The sequence below is a fragment of the Gigantopelta aegis genome, chromosome 11 (genome assembly GCF_016097555.1).
Source record: "Gigantopelta aegis isolate Gae_Host chromosome 11, Gae_host_genome, whole genome shotgun sequence".
Classification (NCBI taxonomy): domain Eukaryota; kingdom Metazoa; phylum Mollusca; class Gastropoda; order Neomphalida; family Peltospiridae; genus Gigantopelta; species Gigantopelta aegis.
The window spans coordinates 33,762,628-33,780,357 of NC_054709.1; the positions used below are offsets into that span (position 1 = coordinate 33,762,628).

The 17,730-nt window shown below is 34.6% G+C and overlaps 1 protein-coding gene across 2 annotated transcripts in view; it reads left to right on the plus strand.

Annotated features, from left to right (window-relative positions):
- LOC121385223 (homeobox protein Hox-B4-like) overlaps positions 1–17,730 on the plus strand; it is a 67,694-nt gene that overhangs the window by 28,888 nt on the left and 21,076 nt on the right. The window contains exons 1-2 of one of the 2 annotated variants that reach the window (XM_041515806.1): positions 2,558–2,860; positions 9,459–10,187. In XM_041515806.1, the coding sequence (XP_041371740.1) occupies positions 9,599–10,187 (589 nt within the window). In that variant the 5' untranslated portion in view covers positions 2,558–2,860; positions 9,459–9,598. Of the gene's footprint in view, positions 1–2,557; positions 2,861–9,458; positions 10,188–17,730 lie in introns of those variants that run through there. The other variant, XM_041515807.1, reaches the window with a different exon arrangement.

Sequence of the window (17,730 nt, forward strand, 5' to 3'; positions counted from 1 at the left end):
TTGAAAAATGCTATAGTAAAAATCATTATGGTTTTTTTACTTTGCCTACACAGATAAAACCCATATTAATAATACATGTAACCTCATCCTCGTCTGAAGTCGTAGTGATAATTGACAACATCCCTTTTTCAATTTTATAGGCGAATGAAAAAAACTACCCGCCACCCACCCTCCTTCAATGCTTGTTGCCATTCTTTCAAACACCCAAAACTCAGTGTCCCAGTCTGTAGTTGGCGATTTTTTTATTTTAATGACACCCCCCTCCCTCCCCAGCCTGTGTAGAAGAAACAGCTCAGTGACTTTAAACTCTTTTTATTTTGTGCCAAAATGTTGAAATCATACATACGAATATTTTTAGAAAGCAAATGTTGTAGTTAAAATGGGGCTGACGTATTCTCTCTTTTATTTGAAAAAGTATTTATTATTTATTTTTAGTATTTGTTTCCCTACAGGGCATCTGTTCCACAAAAAACCTCGTCGATAAGTCCTCTTAAACGGTAGTATGTAAAACGAGAGTTGTAATATTCTCGCTACGTGGCAGTCGAGTGTGACGGACACAACGCGCCCATTTCGCGGATTCCCGTGTCAAGTTTTGTTTTTTATTTTGTCATCTTTTTTGAACTCTTTTTCTTCTTCGTGTTTTCGCGTGGTATGTCTGACTGAATGTGCATGTAAGAATGTTTTTAGCGGTCTCGGTTTATTGCTAATAACACGTGATGACAAAGGCCAAGATCGTTTCCAAACGTTTTATGTATCCCTCATGTGACGTAGCTGCTAGCTTGAATGGTCATTCGCGACTAATTTTGACAAACAGTGTACATGGCGCGAAGCGACGTATACGGACTAAGTATTTGTTTATATGTATATATCAGTGTCAGTGTCTCAAATATGTCTCTTTCTCGCTGTGTCTCTGTCTATTTCTCTCTCACTCGTTCTCTCTTTCTCTCTATTACAGTTGTATTGTCTCTTTTATTTTCCCCTGTCTCTGCCTGTATATCAATGTCTTTGTCTATCTGTCTCTCTGACTCTGTCTCTGTCTCTGTATGTCTGTATCTCTCTATATCCTTCTCTCTCTCTGCTCTCTCTATCTCCTCTCTCTCTCTCTCTCTCTCTCAGACTGTCTCTCTCTCTCTCTCTCTCTCTCTCTCTCTCTCTCTCTCTCTCTCTCTCCTCTCTCTCCTCTCTAGAATGTGCTCTCTCTCTCTTTCTCTCTCTCTGTTCTCTCTGGTCTCTAGCTCTCTCCTTCTCTCTCTCTACTCTCTCTCTCCTCTCTCGTTCTCGCTCTCTCTCTCTCTCTATCGGGATGTAATTTAGCTCAGTCGGTTGAGTGCTTGCTTGAGGTGCTTGCGTCGCAGGATCGAACCACCTTGGTGGATCCATTCAACTGATAGATTTTGTTTCTCGTTCCAACCAGTGCACCTGATCCAGTCCACCACCAAATGCAGCGGGTTTCCTCTGAGTCAGAATCACCAAATGTTTGACATCCAATACACGATGATTGAAACAGTGTACTCCAGTGGTGTCGTTAACCAAAACAAACTGTTTTACTTTCTATCAGTCCGACCGCTCGTACATCCGTCTAAACGTACCAGTGCTATATATCAATAGTTATGTTTACCTGCTAAGCTACCTATTATACAAGTAAATCCAACCATTTATTTATCTAGTTGTATCTATGGTTATTTATATATGTATTCATATAGATTTAACCGGCCTCGGTGGCGTCGTGGTTAGGCCACCGGTCTACAGGCTGGTAGGTACTGGGTTCGGATCTCAGTCGAGGCATGGGATTTTTAATCCAGATACTGACTCCAAACTCTGAGTGAGTGCTCCGCAAGGCTCAATGGGTAGGTGTAACCCACTTGCACCGACCAGTGATCCATAACTGGTTCAACAAAGGCCATGGTTTGTGCTATCCTGTCTGTGGGAAGTGCAAATAAAAGATCCCTTGCTGCTAACCGGAAAGATTAGCCCATGTAGTGGCGACAGTGGGTTTCTTCTCAAAATCTGTGTGGTCCTTCACCGTATGTCTGACGCCATATAACCGTAAATAAAATGTGTTGAGTGCGTCGTTAAATAAAACATTTCTTTCATATAGATTTCTTCATATAATTTTTTTTTTTTTTAAATATATTACTATAATTACTTTATTATTCTGGTTTCTTGAAAAAAAGTTAAAATATACATTTATTATTATTATTATTATTATTATTATTATATTTATCTATTATTTTATTTTTACTGCCATGGAATAGAACACTGTGATCGTCTACTTTTGGCGGGAAACTGTAACATACCGTTATGTTATTTATGTCTTAGCAAGGCTATCATTTTTCTTTCTTTCGTAAGAATTAAGTATTAAAGCAAAACCGTATTTTTTTTTTCTTCCCTTCCCATTATTTACCGACTAAAACTCACCTATCGTCAGTTCGGATGTACCACTCTAACATACGATGTTTATTTTCTACACAAACCAATAAACAAGGCAGTTTGGTTGCATAAGTATGTCATATTTATGTTTCCGTGAACATGTGTTAACGTCCGGTTTTACAACGTTTAGCCAATGGCAACTGCGAAAGTGACGTTGGGGATACAAACTAAATGACTTTATCATCGCTCGAGAACCGGCTTGACAGAAGGGCATGTTGTTCTTTGCTGAAATGAAAAATATATCTCTCAGATACATTACCTGTTTCATTCACTTCCGACATAATGCAATGTAGATAAATAGGTAAGATGCTAATGTACGTTTCTTAAGTGGAATAGACACACGCGTGATTCGATGCAAGCGGGATAATGTACACGGATACTGGTTATGATTCAATATCCCGTCGTTTGTTTCGTCGAATGATGACGTAACGTAAGTTATTGTTTGAGATTACATCTAGTAAACGAGTATATTTTAAATATATTTTGTTTCCTTGAATGTTCTGTCTCTATCTCCCCCTCCTTCACCGCCCAATCGTATCTGTATGTCTGCCCCCCCCCCCCATCTTTCTCTCTCTCTCTCTCTCTCTCTCTCTCTCTCTCTCTCTCTTCTCTCTCTCTCTCTCTCTCTCTCTCTCTCTATGTCCCCCCTCTCTCTCTCTTTCGCTCTCTCTCTTTCCCTCTCATTATCTCTCCTTCTTTCATTCTCTCGCTCATCCTGTCTCTTTTTATTCTCTCTCTCTCTCTCTCTCTCTCTTCTCTTCTCTCTCTCTCTCTCTTCTCTCTCTCTCTCCTCTCTCTCTCTCTCTCTCTCTCTCTCTCTCTCTTTCCCTCTCATTATCTCTCCCTTTCATTCTCTTTCGCTCATCCTGTCTCTTTTGTATTCCCCCTCTCTCTCTCTCTCTCTCTCTCTCTCTCTCTCTCTCTCTCTCTCTCTCTCTCTCTCTCTCTCTCTCTCTCTCTCTCTCTCCCCTGAATATGTTTTTTTCTCGTTCCAATCAGTGCACCACAACTGGTCAAAGGCCATGGTATGTGCTCTCCTGTATTTCTCGTTCCATCCAGTGCACCACGACTGGTACATCAAAGGTATACACAAGATTCCATGCTGCATTAGGTAAAATGTAGCGGGTTTCCTCTGACGACTACGAGTCAGAATTACCAAATGTTTGACATCCAATAGCCGATGATTGATTAATCACGGTGTTCTAGTGGTGCCGTTAAACAAAACGACTTTAACTGAGCGCTCTTACAACTCGATTCTCGTCGTATACGACTCCTACGACCGATGTATTGCTAATCGCAACGCACCAATCGTAAGTTTGGAGTGAGGGGAATTCAACGTAACTGTTGAATTGGCCAAATCCGTCGTGACAGTTGATAGTCTGAACCTAGCGTGACAGAAAACACACTGCATTATTTTCATTAGCCAGAAAGTAACTCTTTTTTTCTGTCGGGCATAACAGCACATACGACTCTTGATATACCAGTCCTGGGGCAATGTTATTTATAACTCAAAGTATCAACCGACGAGGTTCGATCCTGCGAACCAGTCAACGCAGGCGGCCGTTTTTTCTCTGACTGATGTAAATATCACCTCAGGTCCCTTTAAGACGGACAATGGTAACCATTTCCAGCGACCATTCATATGGACTAATCATTCCGTGGGAAAACTTTGGTGCTCTAAGTTCACGTACGACTGAAACAAGATGCCTGAACGGCACCCAGCTATACAGCGATCACACAGACGATGCACGAAACACGGAATGACTTTTTAAACACGTTAGGTGACATATTGAAGATTGGACCCGATATAGTCACTGACACGAAGTTTGGACGTTTCTTTTACGTGAACCAAAACAGGTTGACACTTAATAGATTCACACACTATCTGTTGTGCAGACAATACTATCTGGAAAACATCAAGTGCACTGGTCACACACTTTGGTTCGTAACTGTATTCAGAAAGGAAAAAAAAAAAAAAAAAAAAAAAAAACCTAACTATAATTTGGGATAATTCATGTTCTGAAAAGTTAGCCCGTGTACTCTGACATTAAAGTAGTGGACATTCAGACTGGTGTTGGGAATCGGTTGGGAATCGGATCACGCATAATCGATTACAATCGGCTGGCACTAACCGATCAACTTTCGATGGTACAATCGGTTAGAATTGTATGGAAAAAAATAATTGAATTATAAGAAAGAAAGAAAGAAATGTTTTATTTAACGACGCACTCAACACATTTTATTTACGGTTATATGACGTCACACATATGGTTAAGGACCACACAGATATTGAGAGTAGAAACCCCGCTGTCGCCACTTCATGGACTACTCTTTTTGATTAGAAGCAAGGGTTCTTTTATATGCACCATCCCACAGACAGGATAGTATATACCACGGCCTTTGATATACCAGTTGTGGTGCACTGGCTGGAACGAGAAGTAGCCTAATGGGTCCATCGACGGGAATCGATCCCAGACCGACCGCACATCGAGCGAGCGCTTTACCACAGGGCTACGTCTCGCCCCCTTGAAATATAAGGTTCCTGCACCTATTTTAGTGTTCACCGAGAGCTTTCTACAAATGGCTAATTTTACGTTTAATAACAATTTCATATCTATTATTGCTTTGTGAAGACACGAAAAGAAGCACCAACTCCAACATATTTACATCCGTTTCATCATCTAAACTGGAGAAACAACTACAGTTAATATTTTCCCACAAAATCGATTATGGATTTCTATAATCGATCATCACAAAACACGACTTTTTTGTGATGACAATCGATCATTGAAACATCACTAATTCAAACAGTTACAATCGCTCTTATCATCTCCACACAGAGACAGAGTCAAAAGGAAATGTTCACCAAATATTAACTCTTCAGAATTCTCCGATGTTTAACATCCAGTTACAGGGCCGTAGCTGGCGGGAGGGTGACTGGGAGAGGGGATTATAGAAATTTAAAGGAAATTCTCTTCTTATCCGTTTCAGGAGTCTTAGACTATTAACTACTCTGTTGCCCCCCTCTCCCCCCCACCCCCCCAAAACCCCCAATAAAACAACAACAACAACAACAACAACAAAAACAAAAAACCCCATAGCTACGGCCCTGAATAATTTGATTAATAGTCGATGTTAACTACTGAAATATTTTAAATTTCAGTTTTAAAAATAGCGCCAGTTGGATTTGTGCACGTTTCGCATAAAATGAACGTGCAAACAGTGTGCCGTAAAATGCATATATATATATATATATATATCTGTGTATGTGTGTGTGTGTGTATATATATATATATATATATATATATATATATATATATATAGTATATATATATAATATATATCTGGTGTGTGTGTGTGTGTGTGTGTGTGTGTGTGTGTGTGTGTGTGTGTGTGTGTGTGTGTGTGTGTGTGTCAATGCAGTTGCGTAGGATACAGGAGCCTATTTCACTAAACATCGTAAGTTACGTTTTGAACGTAAACGTAAATCTACGATTCTTATTACTATTATAGTTCAACAAATATAGTTAGAAGAGCCCATGTTTCATTTTCTTTTGTCTTTAAAATACTCCAGCTTCCGTAATGATGTAAGTTTCTGCGTGAAATTGATGCCAAACACGTGTAAACGCACGGCCGGTGTAACTGCTAGTAGCAGACGTAACTTACGATGTTTTGTGAAATAGGGCCCTGATTTGGTTGTACCCTGCTCTGGTTTTAACCGCTAGTGCATACTGCATAACAAGTGAACACTAAATGTAAAACACAAATTTAATTTATTGGCAACAGGTAAAAGTACTTTCAAATATAATAAATTTTAGATATTAATACCAGTCAGGGTATATCAAAGGCCGTGGTATGTGCTGTTCTGTCTGTTGGTTGGCGCATATAAAAAAATGTGTTACTGATGGAAAAATGTAGTGGGTTTCCTCTCTAAGATTATATATCAAAATTACCAAATGGTTGACATCCAATACCGGTGATTAATAAATTAATGTGCTCTAGTGGTGTTGTTAAACATAATAAAATTTTAATTTTTACAAGTCAGAGACGCAATTGCTTTTTCACCTTGAACTTTGACACGGAACTCTCTAATTTGGTACAGTGCAACCCGTGCATACATGCGTCAATATTATCGCAGTGATATTCCAAATGAGTCGATTACTGTCGAAGTATTTCCAGTTATCCTACGAGAGCGGAATGCAGACCAGTGCTTAAAGGCATATTGTCACAGACCACTGACCTATTTAAAGGCATATTGTCACAGACCACTGACCTATTTAATGCTCTAACAAAGTATTACCTGAACAAAAATAATTTGATTTGTTCCTAAATGTACGTTATTCAACCATCTTCATAACCACCATACTCCATTTATTAATAACATTTTGTAAAAATAATTAAATTATGGCAATGATCCATAATTCAAAAACTAAAATTGTCGAGAGGGTTGACATGGGTTTCACTTCATCATAATTCAGTTAAGGTGATGCGATAGCAAGATTTGGTTTCCAACAATTAATGTATTTTTTATTTATTATCTATTTTTTAGAGAAATAAGGTCCTTAAATCCGTGACACTATGCCTTAAATCCGTGACAGTATGCCTTAAATCCGTGACACTATGCCTTAAATCCGTGACAGTATGCCTTAAATCCGTGACACTATGCCTTTAACGCGACAGACCTTAGCGTTTAAACACCATGCCACATTTGTCACTTTTAAAGCCGTTTCTGACAATTTTAAATTAGAAGTACTTACATTTTATTATTTAGAATATTAATTTTCGTACACCAGGGCCCGTGCTTATAAAACGTTTAGAGTCCGGAGTCAATCTGGGGCCGGGACGTAGGATCGATCCCCGTCGGTTGACCCATTGGGCTATTTCTCGTTCCAGTCAGTGCTCCACGACTGGTGTAACAAAGGCAAACAAAAATGTGTTGAGTGCTTCGTTAAATAAAACATTTCCTTCGTTCCTTCCAGACTCAATCTCTAATGACGTCAAACACATACAATTCGTATGGCGTTGTCATGACATTAGTGTCTCAGACTCTATTAGAGTTTCGAGTCTAGTTTTGTAAGTACCGGACCTGAAGTGGTTCATGTTTTTGTAATACCCCAAAAATAAATTATTTTAAAAATTCATAATTCTAAAAACGCACGTTCGTCTGAGAAGTAATGGATATCGAGACAAGCTTTAGTTTAATTTTTGGACTGTATTTCCTCGTTAAAACACCACAAACTTTAGCTTCTCTTTGTTATAACCTTATCTAAATGTGTTACAAGTTTGTAGATTAAATAAATTTAGTGCCAAGTTTCACGGGCTGAAACTAGTGTCTGCGACTTTAAGAGTGCCCGCTTCAGGTGACGTTGATTTACCATATGTCCTCAATATGAAGTAAAATGGCGTTTTCTTTATCGAAAGGTTTTTTTTTTTTTTTTTTTTTTTTGTTTGTTGACATTTGGTAATTTTTACATATAAGACAGTGTTTTGTGTGTGCGTGTGAGTGTGTGTGTGTATGTGTGTGTGTGTGCGCGCGTGTGTGTGTTTCCTGGGGTTTTTTTTAATGCAGGTGTTTAAACATAATTGTAAATGTATAAACAGGCTTCGTAAATTCGGCCCATAGACTTAGTAGGCAGGGATCTTTTATAATCACCATCCCACAGAGATGATAGTATCTACGACGGCCTTTGATATACCAGTCGTGGTGCACTGGCTGGAACGAGAAACAGCTCAATGGGATCGATCCTAGACCAACAGCGTATCAGACGAGTGTTTTACCACTGGGCGCCGTCTCGACTAACACCCCCCCCCCCCTCCTCCACCCCAGTAGTAGTAGTAGTAGTAGTAGCAGTAGTAGTAGTAGTAGTAGTAGCAGTAGTAGTAGTAGTAGTAGTAGTAGTAGTAGCAGTAGCAGTAGCTTTAGCAATAGCAACTAGCAAATAACAGTAGTAGTTTAGTAGTAGTAGTAGTAGTAGTAGTAGTAGTAGTAGTAGTAATAGCAGTAGTAGTAGTACTAGTAGTTTAGTAGTAGTAGTAGTAGTAGTAGTAGCTTTAGCAATAGCAACTAGCAACTATCAAATAACAGTAGTAGTTTAGTAGTAGTAGTTGTAGTAGTTTAGTAGTAGTAGTAGTAGTAGTAGTAGTAGTAGTAGTAGTAGTAGTAGTAGTAGTAGTAGTAGTACTAGTAGTAGTAGTAGTAGTAGTTTAGTAGTAGTAGTAGTAGAAGTAGTAGTAGTAGTAGAAGTAGTAGTTTTGTTAGTAATAGTTTAATATCGCAAACAAATAACAGAAGGTGGAATTGCATTAGAAATACTAATACAATCTTTCCATATTTGATTTTGTGTGGCCGATGAATATAACACAACAGAAGATAGCTATTTCAAACTGTCGAGAAAGTTTATCTCGTTTCTTTATTTCTTTCCTTATTTTAATATTGAAAATAATATAATTTACAAATAATTTTTAACAGATAAATTAAATTAATTGTTCGGTTAATTGCATAGATGTGTACTCGAATTAATCAGGGAATAGTTACAACAACATTAACAACAACAACAACAACAACAACAACAATAACAATAATAATAATTATTATTATTATTATTATTATTATTATTATTATTATTATTATCGATTTTCTCCAAGATTTTATTTCAGTTAGGCGGGCCAATATTACTGAAATGTTGATATGCAAAGATGCATGTTTTGTAGCGTTTTATAACAATTATTCGCTATTATTATTATTTGTTTAAATTATATTTATGATTAAAGTAATAATATTAATAGCCTGTAGGAAATAAATTTTAATAATGTTGGCATTAACAATATGTGACAATTGCTATAGATTTCGACTTTAGCATGGGGGTTGGGGGCGGTAGAAGCAAACGTAAACAAAATTAAGAAATCAGTCGTTCCTTTTAGTATGCGTCTATTGACTTTTTTGTATTTTCACAGTGGTCACATTATATAGTTAGGTTTTCTGGTTGGTTTGTTCCAGTCACGTGATTTTGTCATGGTTTCTTTTGCAGCACAGCGGCACGTCACAAGGTCGGCGAAAATCGACTGGCTCTCCCCAACCGTTAGCACAGCGCCATCAACATAATTCATTTCCTCCTTCGCCCCGTTCCGACGAGGGGACAGTTTTACGATCAATTACGACTCAGACCAGATGAGCTCCTATTTCGTGAATTCCATATCGACGTGTTATGGACAGAGCGGGCTCGACAATTGCTCCGAGGGACACTTCGAGCGGAATGGGAACTATCTTTCGTCGGCTAGTGTATATTCCAGCTTCGCGGGTGGACGGTACCCGTATGGGTCCAGATCCGACAGGATCGTCGAGCACCAGACCCCGGATTTTTACACGGCCCCGCGCCTGACGCACCTACCAGCGTCCAGCCCCTGTTCCTCCCCTCCAAACATCAATGGGGGTTCGCACAACCAGCACGTACCGCCGTCGCAGAATGCGGTGAGTCTGAATTCGAGGGAGAGGTCTTGCGAGATGAGGAACCCCACCCCTAGTGGGGGCGGTGGTTACTTTCCTAATGGACAAATAACGAACAGCGTGGAGGATACGCGACCGCCTTCGGCGCACTCGAACAGCCCACCCCAGACAAAACCACAGACATCTCCCCCTCGATCAACTCCCCACCCCCCTCTACAACAGAGTCACCCTCCTAGTCCTTCCAGCAGGGACGATTCGAACTATTCCACCCCACATATCTACCCCTGGATGAGACGAATGCAGTACAGTGCAGGTTGGTACTTTTAATATTATTTGAATATTAATTTGTTACTGAAATATTAAATATAAATTATAAGCATTTCAAATCACTTTGCTTATTAACATGTAATTTATTATTATTTTTTTTATTTTTTATTTATGCATTTATGCAGTTACGCATTTATGCATTTATTTATGCATTTGCTTTGTTTGTTTGTTTTATGTATTTATTTTTATTTGTTTTGTTTTACTTATTTTTTTTATTACTTATTATATTTACTTAGTTATATACTTTCTTCTAGGATTATTCCTTACTATAATGTTTCTTTTTATTACTACTAATAATAATAATAATAATAATAATAATAATAATATTATTATTATTATTATTATTATTATTATTATTATTAGGCTCATTACCATTCATCAGTCTTATCGTTATATTAGTGTTATTTCGGACTCCAACTGTTGTTACGAGTACTTCGTTTAAATGACATTATTGTTTATGCCAATCCATATATACCTATCATAATACATAATGCATTGTAATATATACACACAGAAACACATACACACACAGTCATAAAATTTATACTGGTGGATATATGCAAATACAATATTAAATGATAAAATATTTAGCTTTTTCTTTATGAAAATCAGGCACATAATAATAATCACAACAATCATAATACTGTAATCGTACTCACAATAACACACTGCATTTTCCGATTTTAAAATTTTTATTGCTTTATGTCTGGGGAGTGTATGGAATGTGAAAAAAATCAGTTCTACTCGACCAGCTGTTGCGTAGCTATAAAAAGTAAATATGCATGAATTATCCATTATCCAATTACACCAAATAGAGACTGAATGTGTTTTTCGTTAGTAGCGTGATATCTTTATTGATTAATTTTAATTAATTTTCTAAAACAGCCATTGGCAGACATAATAAATATATAAATGAAATAAATAAATAAATAAATAAGCAAAAAAAATAAATAAATAAATGAAAAAAAAAAAAAAATAATAATAATATATATATCAAGAAAATAATAATAATTATAATAATAATAATTATAATAATAATAATAATAATAATAAATAAAAGGTTTTTCCCCCTCGATTCATTTTATATTGCATACCAGGTATTATTGTTTGATCGCACTTCTTTTCATGTTGTTCCCAGTGTGGAATATTTATATATATAACAGTAAGTAATTTAACTTTATTATATTTTACGTATACATTATCCATAAATATTAGCTCAATCTAAACAGGCAATGATCGTTAAACATTATTAACTAGCTACAGTCAGTACGTATTTCGTTATTTCCATGGCGCCTTTTTGAGATTAAGAATATATTTTGTTTTACAAAAATATAATTGAATCTCTATTAGATACGTAGTTTTCATATACATATTGTTTTGCTGTTGTAATTTCACCAGTGTCTCTTCCGCATAATAATACACATGTTACAAATTGTTTAAACTTCATTTTCTCAAAATGTCATGGAAACTAACATTGCCTTACTTGTATTAAGGTGTACAGTGGGTACTATTACGTTAGTTTCTTAAAGGGACATTCCTGAGTTTGATGCAATTTTTCAGATGTTATCGACTAACACAGACTTTTTGACGACTGTAATTACATATCAAATATATTTTTCTGCATAAATTATTAGTGTCTGTATATTAAACGTGTTTCTGGTCGTTCTAATATTTGTACTAGGTTAAATTTCATTTTATTTCCTAAAAATTATTTTTCTCGTACGTACCAAATTATTTGAAGACAAAATCCAGTTTGGGCTTCTTACAAATATTAAGACGACCAGAAACGCATTGAATATACAGATACTGATATTCTAAACAAGAAAATATATTTAATATGTACAAGTTTAATCGTAGAAATATTTTATTAGTCGGAAACATCTTACAATGCAGCAAACTCGGCACTGTCCCTTTAAAGTTATCTGTAAAATCGAACTTAATTTTGACAATATCATTGTGTACATTTTATTAATAAAATTCCATGGGAGATATGGTGCAAGGGTTTAAATAAAATAAAGATGTGTTTTTGTTTTTTTCCTTCACAAAATGATAATTTTGATTACATATCTACACTATTCCTGGGAATTCATTCGACAGTCGATGTGATTTTAATATATCTAAACGCATATATGTAAACTGATCAACACGCCCAATTTATTTGACTATACAGTCGAATTTTACAGAACAAACTAATAATGTGTATTCAACAATGTGATTTTAATATATATAAGTGGATAAATGTAAATTGTGTGTATTCAACAATACAATTTAATATATATATATATCTAAGTGGATGAATGTAAATATTGTGTATTCAACAGTGCGATTTTAATATGTATCTAAGTGGATGAATGTAAATATTGTGTATTCAACAATGTGGTTTTAATACATCTAAGTGGATGAATGTAAATATTGTGTATTCAACAATGTGGTTTTAATACATCTAAGTGGATGAATGTAAATATTGTGTATTCAACAATGTGGTTTTAATACATCTAAGTGGATGAATGTAAATATTGTGTATTCAACAATGTGGTTTTAATATATCTAAGTGGATAAATATAAATATTGTATATTCAACAATGTGGTTTTAATATATCTAAGTGGATGAATGTAAATATTGTGTATTCAACAATGTGGTTTTAATATATCTAAGTGGATGAATGTAAATATTGTGTATTCAACAATGTGGTTTTAATATATCTAAGTGGATAAATATAAATATTGTATATTCAACAATGTGGTTTTAATATATCTAAATGGATGAATGTAAATATTGTGTATTCAACAATGTGGTTTTAATATATCTAATTAGATAAATATAAACCTTCTCAGAGAGGCAAGACATCTCCTATATGACCATTTGAATTTTATAAAACAAACATGTAATATTAATACGTAAGATGAAACATAGCATATTCGATTTCAACTGTTTAATTAATATTTCATGTGTCATGGCCTATAGCCAATTAATATCAGCAGCAGTTTTTGTTTCACCAATGAGTGCAAAATATTCATATATATATATATACACTGTATACATTTTATTACTACTACTACTACTACTACCGGCCTCGGTGGCGTCGTGGCAGGCCATCGGTCTACAGGCTGGTAGGTACTGGGTTCGGATCCCAGCCGAGGCATGGGATTTTTAATCGAGATACCGACTCCAAACTCTGAGTGAGTGCTCCGCAAGGCTCAATGGGTAGGTGTAAACCACTTGCACTGACCAGTGATCCAAAACTGGTTCAACAAAGGCCATGGTTTGTGCTATCCTGCCTGTGGGAAGTGCAAATAAAAGATCCCTTGCTGCCTGTCGTAAAAAGAGTAGCCTATGTGGCGACAGCGGGTTTCCTCTAAAAACAGTGTCAGAATGACCATATGTTTGACGTCCAATAGCCGATGATAAGATAAAAAATCAATGTGCTCTAGCGGCGTCGTTAAATAAAACAAACTTTACTTTACTACTACTACTACTACTACTACTACTACTACTACTACATTTACACTCGTTGACCTACAAATGTGTAGTGTGTAGTATTATACAATAACAGTCACAATTTCGGCTCGCCATATTATAACGTTATTTATTAATGCAAAATGCACACACACCTGCACTTTTAATAACCTGTGTTATCGTTTTCGCTATCGCTATTCACTTTTATCGTCAGCTGCTGTCAAACAACGTGCACTTCTGTCGACGTATTTTAATGTCACGTAATACCAAACAGTGGTATAGATTCGCTCTCCTGGGTGTTCAAATGGAGAATAAAACAGATAATAATATAGTTATATGTGACCCAGAATAAGGGCTGTGATCAAAGGCTGTCGAATAGTGCAGTATGAAGACAAACATGACGTTTGTGATCTTTTTCAAATGATCAGGAAATAAACGTATACTGGAGATTCTAACGTCAATTATCTATTTAAAAAATAAAAATGTATATTCAAATTGTAACTTTAATTATATTATAAGGAATTAAACAATAAAAATGAACAAATATTGCAGTTTTAATAATCTGTTCTAAATGATTAAATAATAAAACAACATTCCCAATATTGCAGCTTTAATATTTTATTCTAGATGTTTAAATACTCGTAATTATAAAACATACTGAGATTGCAACTTTAATTAAATGATAAATTATACTAGACATTGTATTTTTTATTGATCTATTGTAAATTTTTAAGTAATAAAAATAATATGGATACTGTAGCATTAATGATGTATTCTATTAATGTAAATGATAAAATAATACAATATTCCAGATATCGCATCTTTAATGTGACATTCGACATTATTCCATAATAAAAAATATACAGAAACTGCACTTTTAATTATCTATTCTAAATGATTTAGACAATAAAATAGCTATACTTGAGGTGGTAGTTTCTCGTAATTTGCTTAAATTGTATAATATATTTGAAACGTTATTTACAAGAAACTTAATCTAACTGAGATTTTACTCCTACCCAGATTCAAAACAATATCGTCTATAAAATAAATGATGTCAGGTCAGATGTCATGTGTCCGTAGATCCCTTTGATACTCTAATGTTAAATCAGAACATAGGCAATAGTATTGATCAAATTTTGACGATCGAATCAACTGTGTTTTAGACATAGGTAGTGCAGGTTTTGATTAAGTGTATGCTAGTAAATATTGTTTCTAGCGGTCTAAATTTTCAATATCTTAAAATGTTCAACCTCATCTGATTGTCATACGCATTTTTATTTTATTATTGTATATTTGTATATTAATTAATCTCTATACTTGTATATGCATACCCCTCTGTTTACACATAGGCAGTGCCGATTCTGATTATATATATATATATATATATATATATATATATATATATATATATATATATATATATATTAATATATTATTTATAGTTTAGCGCAGTCTAAATATTTTATTGCTTAAAATGTTCTACATAATCCGATTGCTATACACAGTTTTATTTAAACACTTTATATCTCTGTATTCATGCATGCGTATATTTCTATGCGTATATCCGTCTTTTTAGACATAGGTAGTGCCGGTTCTGATTAAATATATGTTAATACATATTGTTTACAGCAGTCTAAATTGTCAACGTCTGAAAATGTTCAACATAATCCGATTTCTATATACATTTTTTATTTAAATACTTTATATTTGTATACTCATTCATTTGTATATTTATGTGTATATCCGTCCTTTTAGACATAGGTAGTGCCAGTTCAGATTAAATATATGTTATTTAAAAAATGTTTACGGCAGTCTAAACAGAAACATGATGTATGCTGTGCTTATTTGGCAAACAAACAGTGCGATATGCAAGTTGAAATAAAGAAAAACATGCCAGTATATAAGTATTTACAATATATAATTAGATAAACAGCATACAAACTTTAATGTTAGTATGGAACGAAGTAATATTTTCAATGCCAAATCCGATAGATTTCGTAAGACACGTAATTCCAGATGTCAGATGAAATTGATGAAGACATATTTTTTCAAATACTAATGAGAAAGGTTTTTCCGCACTTAAATAAAATATTCATTTTAATAATTTAGGCATAGTTAGTAGTATACAGAAGATGAAGTAAATTAATATACGGGTATAAAATATTTAATTAAACGTGTGTATAGACATCAGATTACATTGAATATTTTAAGATTTTGAAGATTTCATTTAATTTTATATGAGAAATAAATATAATTATAATATCTGCACAACTTACATATAGATACACATGTGCTTACAATAAATATTATTAAAAAAAACAACGATACTAGAGAAAAAGGAAATTATAATATTATAATATAGCTAGCATGCATCGTTGTTATTTGAAAAGAGTTGTATACTTTCTCAATATTTAATATATATATATATATATATATATATATATATATATATATAATACAATATATATATATCTCACATATAGCAAGGACAATATATCTTATCTCACAATAGCAAGACTGATATCGCCATTATTGTTATTATTGTTACCCCCTCCCTCAGCAATAAAAAAATATAGGAACACGTACTAATCCTTCTCCATAATAATAACGACAATGCTATATTTATGCAGTTTAAAATATGAACAAAAATGAAAGAAGGAAAGAATTATTTTTTTAAAACATTTTTTTAAATGAAAGTTAACTCTCTATTGAACAATCACCATTACAAAATGGATCTTGGAATCCGGGTGGATATCAATGGACACAACATAAAAGAGGTTTCATTTATTTAATATTAAAATCATATTGGTAGTTACATTAAGCCTAAGATAATTACTGTCAATTTCTTTTTTTTCCAATCTAGCTTTCCCCATGATATTTTTACTGGAGATATCAGTTTTTCGTCCTAGTTACCGGTATTCTTTGATAGTTTTTAGAATTGTTTGAATTATTTCAAGTTAAATGTTTAATATATGATTACTCTAATCCTTTGTTATATAAATAATATTATGTATTTATAATTGTTTTTACAGTATATAGGCTAAATACACACAGTATATATTATTCCGATTATAACAACCTGCACAGACTGGGGTTGATATACGTAGAATAATACATAGTACATCAATAGGAAAGGTGTAGGTTTCATTTACATAATTAATTTTACATGCACCATTTGTTTTCATGTCTGTTCTGTTCTGCATTTGGTAGCGGTAATCAGAATTGTACAAGGCCTTAGCAACTGTTTTGGGTTATCGATAGACAGTAGTTGAATACATTTAAATGATGTTGGTTTATAGCAATAATAGGGATTAACATATCTGCCTTTTTGTAGTGTTGTAACACTTGTAGATCAGGAAGATATGGTACTCGTGTTCACGAACGATCATTTTACACAGAGAGAGAGAAAGAGAGAGAGAGAGAGAGAGGGGGGGGGGGGGGGAGGAGGGAGGGAGTGGAAGGGAGGGAGGAAGGGAGGGAGAGAGAGAGAGATATCGAGAGAGAGAGGGGGAGGTGAGAGAGAGAGAGAGAGAGAGAGAGAGAGAGAGGGGGGAGGGAGAGAGAGAGAGAGAGAGAGGGGGAGAGAGAGAGAGAGAGAGAGAGAGAGAGAGAGAGAGAGAGAGTGAGAGAGAGAGCACAGAATCTACAGTTTCTTTCTGTATTATTATAACTTCCTTTTTCTATAAAGGTTATTTGCAGATAGCCTTATTTACACAAAATGTATAGTGAGATCCATAAGTAACGCAATGGGAATTTCGCTGATATTTCTTATAGAAATGATATGTTACCTATATAAAGCATGCAGAGAAATCACATATTAGTAGCAACTGAAACTGAAATCAAATCGGGAAAACAATTAATAAAATGTGTTTTTAAACAAAAATCACAACTTGGGTTGTTTTTATAATAAAACATATTTTTAAAAAAGTTACTTATCGTGGCATATTAAAAAAAAGACAGAACAAAGGTATTGTTGTTTAGGGAGACGAGAGTAAACAATGCATGTACAAAACGATTTTGATATGCTCTACTGTGTTGTTGCAATAAACACCCAAGATTTGTACTGAAAGCT